The sequence below is a fragment of the Cupressus sempervirens genome, chromosome 6, assembly GCF_028749045.1.
Source record: "Cupressus sempervirens isolate cs-2001-9-10 chromosome 6, ASM2874904v1, whole genome shotgun sequence".
Lineage (NCBI taxonomy): Eukaryota > Viridiplantae > Streptophyta > Pinopsida > Cupressales > Cupressaceae > Cupressus > Cupressus sempervirens.
Window position 1 is genome coordinate 429077204 of NC_143123.1, and position 14744 is coordinate 429091947.

Genomic DNA, 14744 nt, shown 5'->3' on the forward strand with positions numbered 1-14744 from the left:
GAGAAATGTATCCTCTTTTGAATCATCTCCTCACTACAGATGGTTCAAATTTGGAACTCTGATTTACATCTCCCCTCTTTCTCGATGGTCAAAATTGGATATATATGTCTTTAATATTATTGTTTGAACTTGTATTGTTGACCATGTGACATTGATCAATGTCTTTTGTCGACGTGGCTTGCAAATTTCCCTACACTCATTATACATGCCCATTGGCACATGAGACCAAAGCATATGTAAACACGTGTGGAGCCATCACAGATTATATGAAGAAACTCCTAAGTCAGATATCTTGAGAAGTTCATATTATCTTCTATCCCGTCAATACAATGGTCGGCATTTCCATTCACAAGGCATGACCATCTTCTTAATTTGGGGACCCACAATGTCTTTATGGATGGTGAGCTAATCTCCCCTCCCCCAACATATACTATAAAAATGGTTACCTTATTAATTGTTCGATGGGGGCTTCTTTCTATTGTGCCTTCTTTTGCGGTTAACTTAATTTGTTTTCCACATATAATTCCTATCATGTTGATGTGGCCTTGACAAATTTAAAGTTGGCCTTTGTTGAAATTTCTCCACCAGTTGTGTAGCAGATGACCAGTTCAACACTCACATACTCTACAATATTGTTGTCTTGAATACATTTGCTATCACATCAATGACGGTAGTGTTCTTTCTATCTTCTAGTAGATGTTCTGTAATTCCATCTTTTCCCAATAGTTTAGTTCTATTTTGTGTAATGATCCTTTGTGTCATTATCCATAGGCTAATTTCTCTGTCATAGTTTTGACTTTGTTTCTTTGTCCAAAATTAAGCAAACACCTCCCTCTGTCAAATTGCATTGCCATCTAGTGTATGTAAGGATATTTTCTCAATTATATAGTTTCCTAAGCAAGATAGGGTTGATATTTCTATCAATGTCAAGACTTGATGGCTTAGATTTCCTCTCGCTTAATTTTTCTTGAAAAAGAATGTATTCCCAGAAATATTTGTCACGAGTCAACTCGGATGAACTTGGATTTTGTGGCGAATTCTTTGTAATTGCAATTCATAGTTCTGACTTTGATTCTTTGTCCAAAATTAAACAAATGCCTCCCTTTGTCAAACTGCATTGTCATCTAGTGTATGTAAGGATAATTGCTCAATTATATAGTTTCCTTACCAAGCAAGATAGGGATGATATGTCTATCAATGTGAAGACTCGATGGCTTAGATTTCCTCTTGCTTAATTTTTCTTGAAGAAGAATGTATTCCCAGAAATATTTGTAACAAGTCAACTCAGATGAACTTGGATTTTGTGGCGAGTTCTTCATAATTGCAATTTTCTAACCACTAAAACCTCTTCAGTAACATATTGAATCCACTTAGTTTTACAACTAATGACAATGTAGTTTTTGTGCATAGTTTTTTTCATATATTGTATCATCACAGTGACTTTTACTGATGTCTTATGCCCAAGCCTCTAGATTATTCACCTTTCTCACTGGTGTAACTCGTGACATTTTTCTCGACATATTGTTAGAGTTGTAACATACACTACCAAAGAGTCTAACTTTCTTTCATAGATTGTTAGTTGTTTGGTCTTTCGATGAAGTCCATTGCCATACCTTACATTGGAACCCCTCTTAGCTATTATTCTTCTTATATCAATACAACATACAAGGTGAGCCTTTTATCGATTCCAGCAAACAAAGTTTTCCACATAGACTCTTGATCAAAAGCTCCAACACGCATATGCATTAGGACTATGGGAACTCACATTAATTTTGCACAACACTTTATATTTCATTCTTTATCTCTTTCCATTGTATCTAAATATCTTTGGTATCTACTTGTAACCGTCATTTCATTACACAATCTTCACAGAAGTCAGCTTGTCCATTGAGTGCTGCCCAATGAAGAATGGTTCGTTCCCGTTTGTTTGGATTTCCTCCCTATGTTGATCCTCATATGCTTCAGCAAACAGTTTAAAGATTTCTCCATTTCATGAATGTGCTGCAGAATGGAAAAGTGTATTTCCAAGTGTCTTGTTGAAACACATTTTCAGCTTTTCGCTTAAACAAATGTAACATTGATGGCCATTGGTTTCTTCACTCCTACCTTGGAATCCATGTCCTCACAATGTAGAGATGTTAAATGCAACACAACATAAACAAGAAAGGGTAAACAGAGTTGGGTATATATAGTAAATACTCTACACTCACATTGGTCAATTACATGTCCCATGGATTGCCAAGCTGGACACATACTTGTCCCTTAGTTTACGGTTCCTTTTAATAATGGTGAAATATTTTATTCTTTAAATTCAATCATCGAAAAGTAATATAGGCTTTTTAGCTTTTTATTCATTAAAAAAAGTTTATCGTACAAAGTGGCATGTCTAACCTATCATAACATACATTTTACCATGCACAAGGGTTTATAATATACATTTTACCATACTTTTCCTTTTTTTACGCATATTTATTGCTTTAATGATTTTATATATATATATATATATATATATATATATATATATATATATTATACCTATAATATAATACTTTTATTTCTTATTTTTTTTTATAATAATAATATTTATTATTTTTAATTATATTTGATGTTTGTTGAATTTGATACCAATTGTTAGAAGTAGTCATTGTCATTACACTAAAAGATCAAAATGTTAATAATTGATTGAACCACTAGACTTATAGAAACATATTTCCAACTTTTCCCTTAAACAAATATAACATATGAGATAAGCATTGCGTGTAGTCTCTACGGAAAGCTATTGATGAAATCTTCAGGCAAACAATGGAATGAATGGATCCCTCTATTAACAAAGCTCTTGTCAACAACTCAACCTCCATTGGAAGACCAAGTTTCTCAGATTGAGGCTAGATTTGGAGACATTTTAATTGAGGCAGCGGAAAGAGGTATGCTTAACTTCTACAAGATTTGCTAAAATTGGAATATTGCATTGAATAGCTCACAATTGTAAAGTTTCTGCAAATTCTGTACTAAATATTCAGACTTGTATAATATCCTTTTATTGCTGAATAAGGAGTTATCACTTTTAACTCTGATCTGAATGTTATTTATATCTGCAATATATTTGAACTGGTATTATTGCTTGAGGGAGCATACTTGTAATTATTGTGTGTCCTCAAACTACAATAATACCTACCATTAATACCAAGACCAAAGGGACATGACCCACTCTAGGTCAGCCCATACCATACTTTTAGAAATCAGCGACCAATCTAGATAAACTAAATGTTAACTAACAAATCTGTTAAGTTAGTGTTTAAACATTGACATCTATCAAGAATCGCCGCCTATCATTTTAGGAACTATTAAGTATATAATGCCTTAACTGGTAGTAAAGGGAGAAGATTATGGTGTGGTCTGTACTCTCTCAAACCATTATGATATTGCAGTTATAAACTTAACACTCCCTCTTAACTTAATAATCATACTGAGAGATAAAATACCTAGCATCATCAATTACAATGAAAATCATAGATTGATACTCTATATATATCTGAATCTTCTTGAGAAAATGGCATCACATGATACTGAGTCATATAACCATCTTGTGAAATGACTCATCACTTATACTAATGATGTCAGTATTGCATATAATGCAATACATACAGGATAAAACCCGAAGAATGATTAAATTCTTCATTTATCTAGGTTGTGACTCATAGGAACTAGTAATCCTATATCACAACTTGATCTTGAGTTAAGATCTACTAGAAAACAAGATAAATTCTGAAGCATAAATTCTTCCTTTATCCAAGTTGTGATTAATAGGCAAAGAAATGCTTATGTCACAAATGATCTTGAACTCACCTAGATCTAACAGTAGTTCTTTACTATTCAATACATTATCTGAGGGATCATCATCTCTCATAATGTCCTTTATACAAGTATTCATTATCTTAGAGATCATCACCTCTTAAATATTGAATACAAATGGTGGAACCCATAACAATCAATAGCTTGACAAATAAAATTATTTTATTAATAATTTAAAGAATACAAATGGATTACAATTCAACCATACCAAGTCTTTTCCTGAAGTGATCTATCTTCACTCTAGATAGAGGTCTGGTGAGAATGTTTGTTGTCTGATCTGCAGTGCAAATGTATTCTAATTTTACAGTATTCCTGTCTACCATATCTCTTACATAATGATAAGGAATTTCGATATACTTGGACCTATCATGAAAAACTGGATTCACTGAAAGTTTGATGGAACTCTAATTATCACAATGAATAATCGTAGAATTCATGGCTTGCCCAAATAATCCCACAAGTAACTTCCTTAGCCAAACTGCTTCTTGAAAGGCCATCGCTGCTGCAATGTATTTTGCTTCTATGGAGCTTTGAACTACTGAAGACTACTTTCTGCATATCCAAGATATCATTGCTAATCCTAAACTAAAACAGCATCCTGAAGTACTTTTTCTTTCTTTAACACTTCCACCCCAATCTAAGTCAACAAATCCATATAAATCAAAGTCAACTTTCTCATATTTGAGCCCAAGATTAAGAGTGCCTTTAAGTATCTCATAATGTGTTTGACTGCAACTAGGTGAATCTCCTTTGGTTTACACATAAACTAACTTAAGGCATTAACAGCATAGCAAATATCAGGTCTTGTATTTACCAAGTACATAAGGGACCCAATCATATGTCTGTAAAGATTAGAATATATGGAAGGTGATCCTACTGCTTCTTCTTTAAGTTTATGTAGATTAGTCTCCATTGGAGAAGACACAGACTTGCAATTCCACATTCCAAATCTCTGATGTATACTTCCCTTGATTAAGTATAATGCTGTCTAAATTTTGTCGTACTTCCAATCCTAGGAAGTAATGAAGGAGTCTTAAGTCTTACATCTCGAATTCTCTAATTAGATGTTTCTTGCATTGATCTATGAGATGATCATCATCTGTTATTAGTAAATCATCAACATACAGTATCTAAATTACCATATCATCTTTATCTCTTTTATAGTATAAATTTGGATCGGCTTCATTTTAGGAGAATCCTAAGCCGGTGAGATACCTATCAATTCTTTCATACCAAGCTCTTGGAGCCTACTTAAGCCCACAGAGAGATTTCTTGAGCTTGCAAACAAAAATGTTAGGATCATGAGTTTCAAATCCTTTAGGTTGCTCCAAATATACTTCTTCTATAATCTTTCCATTTAGGAATGTTGTTTTACATCCATCTGATGTACTTTCCATCCCTTTGATGCAACAATGGCTAGGACTGCTCTTACAGAGGTGTATCTGGCAACAGGGGCAAAAGTTTCTTCATAGTCAATCCCTTCTTTCTAAGAGAATCCTCTGGCTACAAATCTGGCTTTATATTTTTCAATTCTATAGTCAACAACATGCTTTATTTTATATATCCACTTGAAAGAAACAACAGATTTTCCTTTAGGTCTTGGAACAATTTCCGAAACATCATTCTTCATTATAGATTAGTATTCTTCTATCATAGCTTCTTTCCAAGCTGTAAGTTTAATAGCATCTGAACGATTGGTTGGTTTTGTTTTGGACAAATCATTCATGTTTGTTGTATAACTAAAAAATCTTTTGGGTCTTTTGCTTTCTCTAACTGTTTTAGAAGGTGCAGTAAAGTCTTGTGCTTTCTCGACTATTTTAATGGCCCAAAGTGGTCTTTTCTTAGAATTTTGAGTTTCTCCAATATTAAGATTTTGAATTTCATCTTCAATTTCTTCTATGTTCTCCCTTTGAGACTCAAACATAGTATTTCTTTCAGAACTAGTTAAAGGAGAGGGTTCTTCAAAACTTAGGGCTCTTTTGAATGCTAGATCTTCTTCAAAAATTACATCCCTACTATGTTCAATACTTTTTTGTTCAGGTATGAAAATCCTATATGCTTTATATGTTTCACTATACCCTACAAAAATACCTTTGCTTCCAGAGGGTTCTAACTTAGTTCTCTTTTCTTTTAGAACATGGATATATACAGGGCACCCAAAAATCCTAAGATGACTTATATTGGGTTTATTCTTAGTAAAGACTTCTTCAGGAGTTTTATCTCTAAGGTAGGAGTGAGGGCTTCTGTTTTGAATATAGACAGCAGTATAGGAGGCTTTTGCCCAAAAATAATATTCTAGATTTTGATCAAATATCATAGCTCTAACAACTTCTATAATTGTTCTATTGTTTCTTTCTGCTACCCAATTTTATTTTGGATTATGAGGAATGGTGTACTCCCTCTTAATTCCTATTTCTTTGCAAAATCTTTTTAAAAAATCTGAGGTGTATTCCCCTCCATTATCAATTCTAAGAGTTTTAATTTTATGTCTTGATAAATTTTAAGTTAATGTTTTGAATTCTTTATATCTCTGTAGGATTTCTTCTAATTCTTTGCACTTTAAGAAGTAAATCCATGTTTTCCTAGAGAAGTCATCTATGAACAAAATATAGTACCAAAATCCTCCAATAGAAGGAACAGACATAGGACCACATAAATCTGAATGAATAAAATACCAAAACATTGTTGGTTTTTCTAGTGCTATCATGAAATGGACTTTTGGTGTTCTTACCCAGAGCACACACTTTGCCTATGCTTGAGTGGTCTTTATTTAGTTTAGGTAAACCAGTAACCATCTTCTCCATAGTTGATAAGGTTTTAAAATTTAAATGTCCTAACCTTCTGTGCCATATTTCATTTATTTCTGCAGCTTCATGAATTAAAGCTTGAATAGGTTGACTAGGTTCTATTGAATAGGTTGACTAGGTTCTAAATTTAATTCATACAAATACCCTTTTCACTGACCAATCAACTTCGTTTTCTTAATTGAGGAGTTCTTTGCCCAAGTTATTACTTTACTGTCCATAAAAGCACCATTATATCCATCATCTTCAAGTGTTGTAACCAAGATTAGATTTCTTTTTATTCGTGGTAGATAGAGTACTCCTTTGAGAAGAAGAGAATTTTTTTATTTTAGTTTCAAGTGCAGTTTCTAATTCCTTCGACGGAATGTGTTGAATTGTCACCAATGGTAACTTCGCCATTAACCTTTTCTACTATAGAGTCTAGTGCTTCTTTGTATCCTATTATATGTCTAGAAGATCCACTATCAATTACCCGTGCTTAACTTGAAATTTCATTTGATAGTGACAAATACAATACACGATTCTCGGGATCATGGTTATCTTCTTCCCTAGTAACATTTGTACAGTTCACTTGTTTAGAATTCTCAAGACAATTAGATCTGTAGTGTCCAAACTTTTCACATCTGAAACACTTTATTTTGGATAGATCTTTCTTGTGTTTGTCATTCTTTTGATTTCCCCTTTTCTTCTTGAAATGCTTCTTCTTGCCCTTATAGGAGTTTGTATTAAAAACATGAAGTTCTTTATCTTTTGTTTTCAATTTCCCTCCTTTCTTTAGTTTTCTGGATTCTTCTTGAAGACAATCTCCCTTAAGTCTGTTGAAGTTAGGAAGTTTATCTCCGGCACTTACTCCTTGTGCGAAAGTTTCACATGGATCTGGTAATCCATCTATAGCCATCAATGTTAGTTTCGTGTCACTAATGATGGTCCCTATACTTGAAAGTTCATCTCTTATGCTGACAACCCTTAGGAAGTGAGTATTCATTGATTCTCCTTTCTTTATTTGTATGTGATTTAGTTGTCTTTTCAGTGCGAGAACTCTAGTTGCATTGTTGACCTCATATGCATTTAGTAATGCATTCATCATATCAAATGTTGTCTGATGTCTTGTTAGCATAGGTACAATCTCATTTTTCACTCCATCTAATATGATCTGTATGGCTTTTCTATTTCCTTTACTCCAGAGAGTTTTCTGAGGTTCAACATTAGGTTGTTTGGATGCTGAATTAACAAATTGTTTTACATCATTTTCTTCAAGAATCGTCATGATTCTGAATTTCCAGGCATCAAAGTGTTTTTTCCCATCAAACCTGTCATCGAGTCTGATTCTATATGCCATTGAAGATAGGAGAATGATGCTAGCTATATATAAAGTCTGATTACTTAATTTGCAGAGCCTAGGTTCGACTACCAGAGCTCTAATACCATGTAAAGTTTCTGCAAATTCTGTACTAAATATTCAGACTTGTATAATATCCTTTTATTGCTGAATATGATCTTCTTAATATTCTTAAGTAAGGAGTTATCACCTTTAACTCTGATCTGAATGTTATTTATATCTGCAATATATTCGAACTGGTATTATTACTTGAGGGAGCAAACTTGTAATTATTGTTTGTCCTCAAACTACAATAATACCTACCTTTCATACCAAGACCAAAAGGCATGTCCCTCAAAGGGACATGACCCTCTCTAGGTCGGCCCATACCATACTTCTAGAAATCGGCGACCAATCTAAATTAACTAAATGTTAACTAACAAATCTGTTAAGTTAGTGTTTAAACATTGACATATATCAAGAATTGCCGCCTATCATTTCATGAACTGTTAAGAATATAATGCCTTAACCGGTAGTAAAGGGAGAAGATTATGGTGCAGTCTGCACTCTCTCAGACCAGTATGATATCGCAGTTATAAACTTAACAACAACAGAATTTGATTTATCAAATATAACTGTGCGTTTGCAATCCTTACATTTGGAACTTTGGAATTATATTCTATTTACATTTACAACCTGCTCTGTTACCATGTTGACTTTCCCGCTTCGCTGCAAATGTAATAATTTCATGGGTGAGTAAAGATATTTTACTCCTGTATCCTGTATGCATTTTCATCTTTATTATTGATTCATGCATTTGTTTAATTAGATATGGCCGTATACAAGGTCTCAAGCATTTTATGTGAAATTGTCAACTTGCCACAGTGGCAGTTCTATAATCATCTCAGTAGCTTCATCAAAAGAAGTGACAGTTTTATACAAGGCAGCACAGCAATTTTGCAATAAATAGCAATAGTTTCAGAATTGCCCCTACTGACAAGCAACAATTTTGTCTTGATTTCCAAAACGTCCCATATGTCTCTAAAACACTTATCCCCAGCTCTTCAACTTCCAATGCCTTTTGGTGTTCTTTAACTTTGAATTGCCACGGGGACTCAAGGAGCCTAGTGACCTAGACAAACCTAGGATTCTATAACATCCATGACATCAATGTCTTTAAACATGCAAAATATAAATTAGGGAAGTTACTGAGACTTGTAGTATTATTAAAGGGATTCCATTGTACATCACCAGTCCCAGTTCATGCCAAGACTCAGTTTCAAGGGTTCGATATGGGGGGTTGGGTTTGCTCAAACAACATATATTTATAGTCTCAAATAAGGAAAATATTAAAAACAAATAAGCCTGCCTGGTCAGCGGAGGAGGCTAAGGTTGTGAGTAGTTCCCGATGGTCTTGGATTCGAATCCGGTAGTCTGCTTCAATGATGCACTGGTTCTACAGGTGAGTAGATGCATCCCCAGGGGAATAGTCTCACCCCAGCTCGCCTCAGGCTTCTGGGCGTTGGTCTGGGTCGCGGGGATACCCCTGAGTCATAAAAAAAATATTCAATATAATTATATAACTAATATAATGCTATAGCATAATAATAAAAGTATAGAAATTAATAAAAAATAAATGATAAATATTAATCTATGATGTTATAAAATCTATTAATAAATGATAAATATTAATCTATATTAATCTATGATATATAAATTTTGATGGAACATCAAAGGGTAACCCGACCCATCTAGTGCAGGATTTATAATAAGGGATTGGATTAACAACGCAATTGCAATTGGTGGACAGCAATTGGAAGATGGCACCAATAATGTGGTAGAGGCATTAACAGCAATTAAGGTGGCAAAGATGTTGGGAGCGACAAATTTACATGTGGAGGGTGATATGCTAATTATAATGCAGGCAAACACTATAGGAAGAACAGAAGCTTGGCATCTTCAGAAGTACATCAACCTTATAACTGATGAATTATCTTACCTAGATGATTTTAAATTAACCCATGTAAAGAGAAATGGTAACAGACAGGCTGATAAACTATCTGAATGGGCCTTAACCTTTAATACAATAAATGCAATTCGAATTGAGGATCTTCAAAATTTAGCAGAGTTGAAATCTGTATCTTTTGAAAAGCAACATTTATTATGGTGGTGGATGAGGAATGGCGGCATAGGGGTTGGTGAACACAAGAATTAAAGCCTGCTAAAAAGACAGTGAGTCATGAGGATGAGACATCTAGGAGTGTTTCGAAATATTTGGTAAATCTCCTCCAGAAGCACATTAATCTACATTTTGGACGAAGCAAATTCATGCACAGTGGTGTTATAGGGTGAAAGTAGTCTTTGGTTTTAACAAGATGGAGACCTTGTTCACATTGAAAGCATCTAAGCAGCAGAATCTGCTCTTTGGCCCTGTTACAAAGAAGCAGTTTGATGGCATGCTTTTGGACTAAGATGAAAGGTTGACAAAGTGTGTGCTTCTGACTTTGGCGTGTTCTTTGATCAACTGAGGAACAGACATGGAACGTATATAGCTGTGTGCTCCATGATTTATGCATGGGGGTTACAGTTCGGAGAATCAACAGTGAACATGAGGAGAATAATGGAGGTAATAGTTCCTGCTGAACTTTTAGTTAGGTTGAAGACCATTCTCAGGTGGGTAGTTCCAGGAAAGGGGATGGATTACGGTGAAGGGGTAGATGATCAGGGATATGTGGGAGTCGATGGGTACATCCCATCCATATGGAGGCTTGAAGAATGATAGAGAGGTGACCGAATCGAGTAAGCAAAGCAGCAATGCGATCCACTTATATAGTTTCTGGAGCTGAAACAAGTTGAAGAAGAATTAAAGGAAATGAAGGCCAAGCCAGGGCTAACTGAGTTGCATGTTCCAAGGAGAAGGTGGTCGTTGAGGATAAGGCGCAGGGACACCAGAGCTTGTGGGTTGTGATCTTGATGGTTGGCCAGTGTTTTGATGATTATCTCATTCATCTGCAAGCATCCGAGTGACAAAATTTGTTGATGCTTTAGTAATCCTTGAAAATTGTCAATCTTAGGTGGTTTTTGGTATGCAATGTTTTAGAGGTAGTTACAGTAGCAAAGCTTATTTTGCAGTATTGAATTTCAACAGCTGGTGTAACTCTTGTAAATGGATCTTCGTGGATGGTTTAGGGTAGATGGCAGGGTGTTTAGTAGCTTTTTTTGGTGGTGGTTAGAAGCAACTTCAATGTTTACTATAAACATTCTATGCACATTTCTAGGTAATTAATTCAATAAATCATTATTACCAACCAAAATATTTACCTTTTTATTGCATTATCAGTTCCATTATTAATAATTTAATGCTATAGTATAATGTTATAACTAATAATGTTATAATATTAAATATTAATTCTAATATTACCTGCCATAGGGTACTTCATTTAATGGCAAAGTGAAAAAAGTCCATGTTGTAGGCACCTAGATGATGCCAAGTTTAAATCTTTCACGATAATATTAATAAATGATATATATATACATATATATATATATATATATATATATATATATATATATATAACAGTGTTCCTAGACTTGCAGCAAGTCACAAGAGTCATGTGGGTCTAGACATCGAGTCAAAAGGACCCTTACTCGAACCTGGCCAAGTCAAACACCTAACTCACCTACTCACCAAGTCAAGTGGCTGACTCACCAAGTCTGAGCCTCCTAACTTGGCCAACATCAATGTAGGGTAAATATAAAAAAAGAACTTTTTTTTAAAAACTTATTTCCCCTAAAAACATTGAATTTGAGATTTTAAAAAGTCCAACCTAGAAAGTGCAAATTTAGTCTTTATCAGTATTGTTTTTGGCATCTAAGATTTTAAGAAAATGAAGCATGTCTTGGAGTTTTTATGTGGTTCTCAAGGCACTCCTCACAACCTTGTTGGGGAGCATCCCCTAGATTCCGACAAGGGGTACCGCCCCTTGACCCCATGGAGGGCACTTCCCCAAGACCCCCACAAAGTGTGTTGCCCCTTAACCTTGCTGAGAATTTTGCCCCCAATCCCAATTTTATTTTTGAAATACACTACAACTTCAAGTTTGCGCATTATGAGTCATTATCTACACTCTTGTCATTAGTTTTCCTAGATATTACATGGTGTATACTTGTCTAGTGGAAGACGACTTTTTCTTTTAGGGGATGATGTAGTCGGCATAAAATGCCTATGTTGAATTTGATAATATTGGTCATCTATTAGTGTATTAATTGTCATTAATGTATTGCTTTGGGTTTGTATCTATGTGATCAATGTAAATTTATGTATTTGATCAAATTAGGTTCTTTTTTATGATGATATAGTGTCTTTAACCATTAATCAATAATGGGTGCATAAAACAAGTCTTAAATCCTTTAAAATCTCTTAATTTTAAGAGCTTTTTCATTTTGCCAAGTCATTGCCTAGTCGCCTAGTCATGAATTGAGTCATTCTTGGGAAGTCCGAGCCAAGTTCGAGTTTGAAAACTTTGTATTACTTTGGGTTTGTATCTATGTGATCAAAGTAGATTTATGTAATTGATCAAATTATGTTATTTTTTATGATGATATAGTGTCTTTAACCATTAATCAATAATGGGTGCATAAAACAAGTCTTGAATCCTTTAAAATCTCTTAATTTTAAGAGCTTTTTCATTTTGCCGAGTCATTGCCTAGTTTCCTAATTACGAGTTGAGTCATTCTTGGGAAGTCCAAGCCAAGTTCAAGTTTGGGAACTTTAATGTATGATTATTTTTATTATTTATTAATTACTAAACAATGCTATAACATAATAATTAAATTAAAATATATATATATTAATAGAAGATAAATAGTAATATATAATTAATTTTAAAAAATAAATTAATATTAGTTAAACAATATCATCATAGTATTGAAGATATTGCAAAGGCAGATGGCTCACAAAAGCTTAAAGTCAATAGTAACTTTCTCGTTATCTCTCACAACCTAGCACAATGGCAACTAATCTTGAAGGATCTGGCACTTCGTTCATGTTTTGTACAATAAGAAATTAACAGGCACACATGGTCATACAACAAAAACATATTTCCTCTTATTATATTTATTCTACCACACTCCAACAATGTCATCCCAATGCTGCATGGCTATAAGATATGAATTCCAAAAAAAATAGAGATTATAAATCATGGCATATCAGTTGTTAAATTTCTTGTTAATATCACAGTGCATGTCTTTGCCTTCAACATTTGCATATTAATGCCTTATAGGCATTGTTCAAGAAAGTTTGATATATCAACGGTACACACCGCATTTGAGATCTCCGTTCTTGTTTAGAAATTCACTGAGCGTAACTTTGTAATATTGCTTAATTTCTCTTATTCAGGCAATCTAATTTACAATTGCACTAACACCATTTTTTTATTCGCTTTCATTATAATACATCTGATTCCATTTGCTGTTCTCCTTTGGCAACACCAATGCACAAAAACAAAGTGTAAGGATAAATAAAATGCAATGTATGAGATAAGCGATACAATGTCCTCAAAAGAGGTTATCACCTCGCTTAAATAGTACAGATGCCCATATGAGTGTGTTATTTGTTGTGAGAAATCATCATGGCATTTTTTTAAGGAAACTTAGCCTGACTTTTTTCAAATTTTACTCCTATAATATGCTTAAGAATCTTTTCATGCAAACCCACATTTTCTAGGGTGCTATTTTGGTGCTTGTGAGGATTTACAGAAACAAAAAATAATAGACAAAAAGGAGTCAACGAATGTGCAACAATGAACTTTGTAGAGCTGTAAATTTAAACTCAATTTCGTGCAGATAACCAGGTAAATGGAATAATCCATACAGCATAATTCCTACCGAATCCAAGATCCTGTACATTCATTCATGAAGCAAATATATGGTAAGAGATTAAAAATAACTAGGATAAATGACTAAAACAGAAAAAACAACATTGCGCAAAGACCATAAATGCCCCATAAGAAAAGGCATTGCAAAATATGCTAAAGCTTAAATAAATGTAGCAAAAGCCCAAAATTTGAAACATTAGAACCATTCACAATATAAGAAAATATGTAACTACTCTTCTAGCAAATAAGCTTGAAGAGGCTGCCATTCCATGACACGTGGAAATTTTCATAAAGAACAACCATAAATGGTCATGGTGATTAATACATTCTTGCCAGCAGACAGTTCACACAAGATACTTACTTGACACAAATCTACAATTATGGAGTCATTTCGTGCTAGATGATTGGCCCAGTGTTCTTCAGCCACTTCTTCATCTGGTCTGCCATCTGCATCTTTCGACTCAATGTATGGCTTGTGTTTCACACGATTTAAATCTTCATGGAGCCCATCTAAGAGAAATGCTAGCAACTCCTGTAGAATGCATAACAAAATAGAGTAATCAACCCCACATTCACATCCCCATGGTTCACTTGCATGTCAAGAGAAGTTACCAAATGCCTTCAAGACCTTGGAAGAAAATTTATCTACTGCTTGTTTTTAAGTAAAATACTGTGACGAATACAGTTGCCTTTTCAAGGATCATAAGTACACTCGCAATAACAAAAACAGTAAAATGGATATTTACAAATTTCAAATTCTTGACTGTTTCTGACATAACCACATTTGAACCTTTCTACAAGATAACTGTGAGAAATGAATATGGTTGCCTGCAAACCGTTGTTTTACTTCTATTGTATCTTAACCACAATTGAAAACACTGCTAAAAAAGAATA

At 34.0% G+C, this 14744-nt stretch overlaps 1 protein-coding gene across 2 annotated transcripts in view; it reads right to left on the bottom strand.

The window, feature by feature from the left end:
- Positions 1–14744, bottom strand: part of LOC149552876 (ubiquitin carboxyl-terminal hydrolase 9-like) — a 91258-nt gene that overhangs the window by 25995 nt on the left and 50519 nt on the right. For both annotated transcript variants that reach the window (XM_089788415.1, XM_089788414.1), the window contains exon 8: positions 14212–14382. In XM_089788415.1, coding sequence (XP_089644541.1) covers positions 14212–14382 — 171 coding nt within the window. The remainder of the gene's footprint in view (positions 1–14211; positions 14383–14744) is intronic.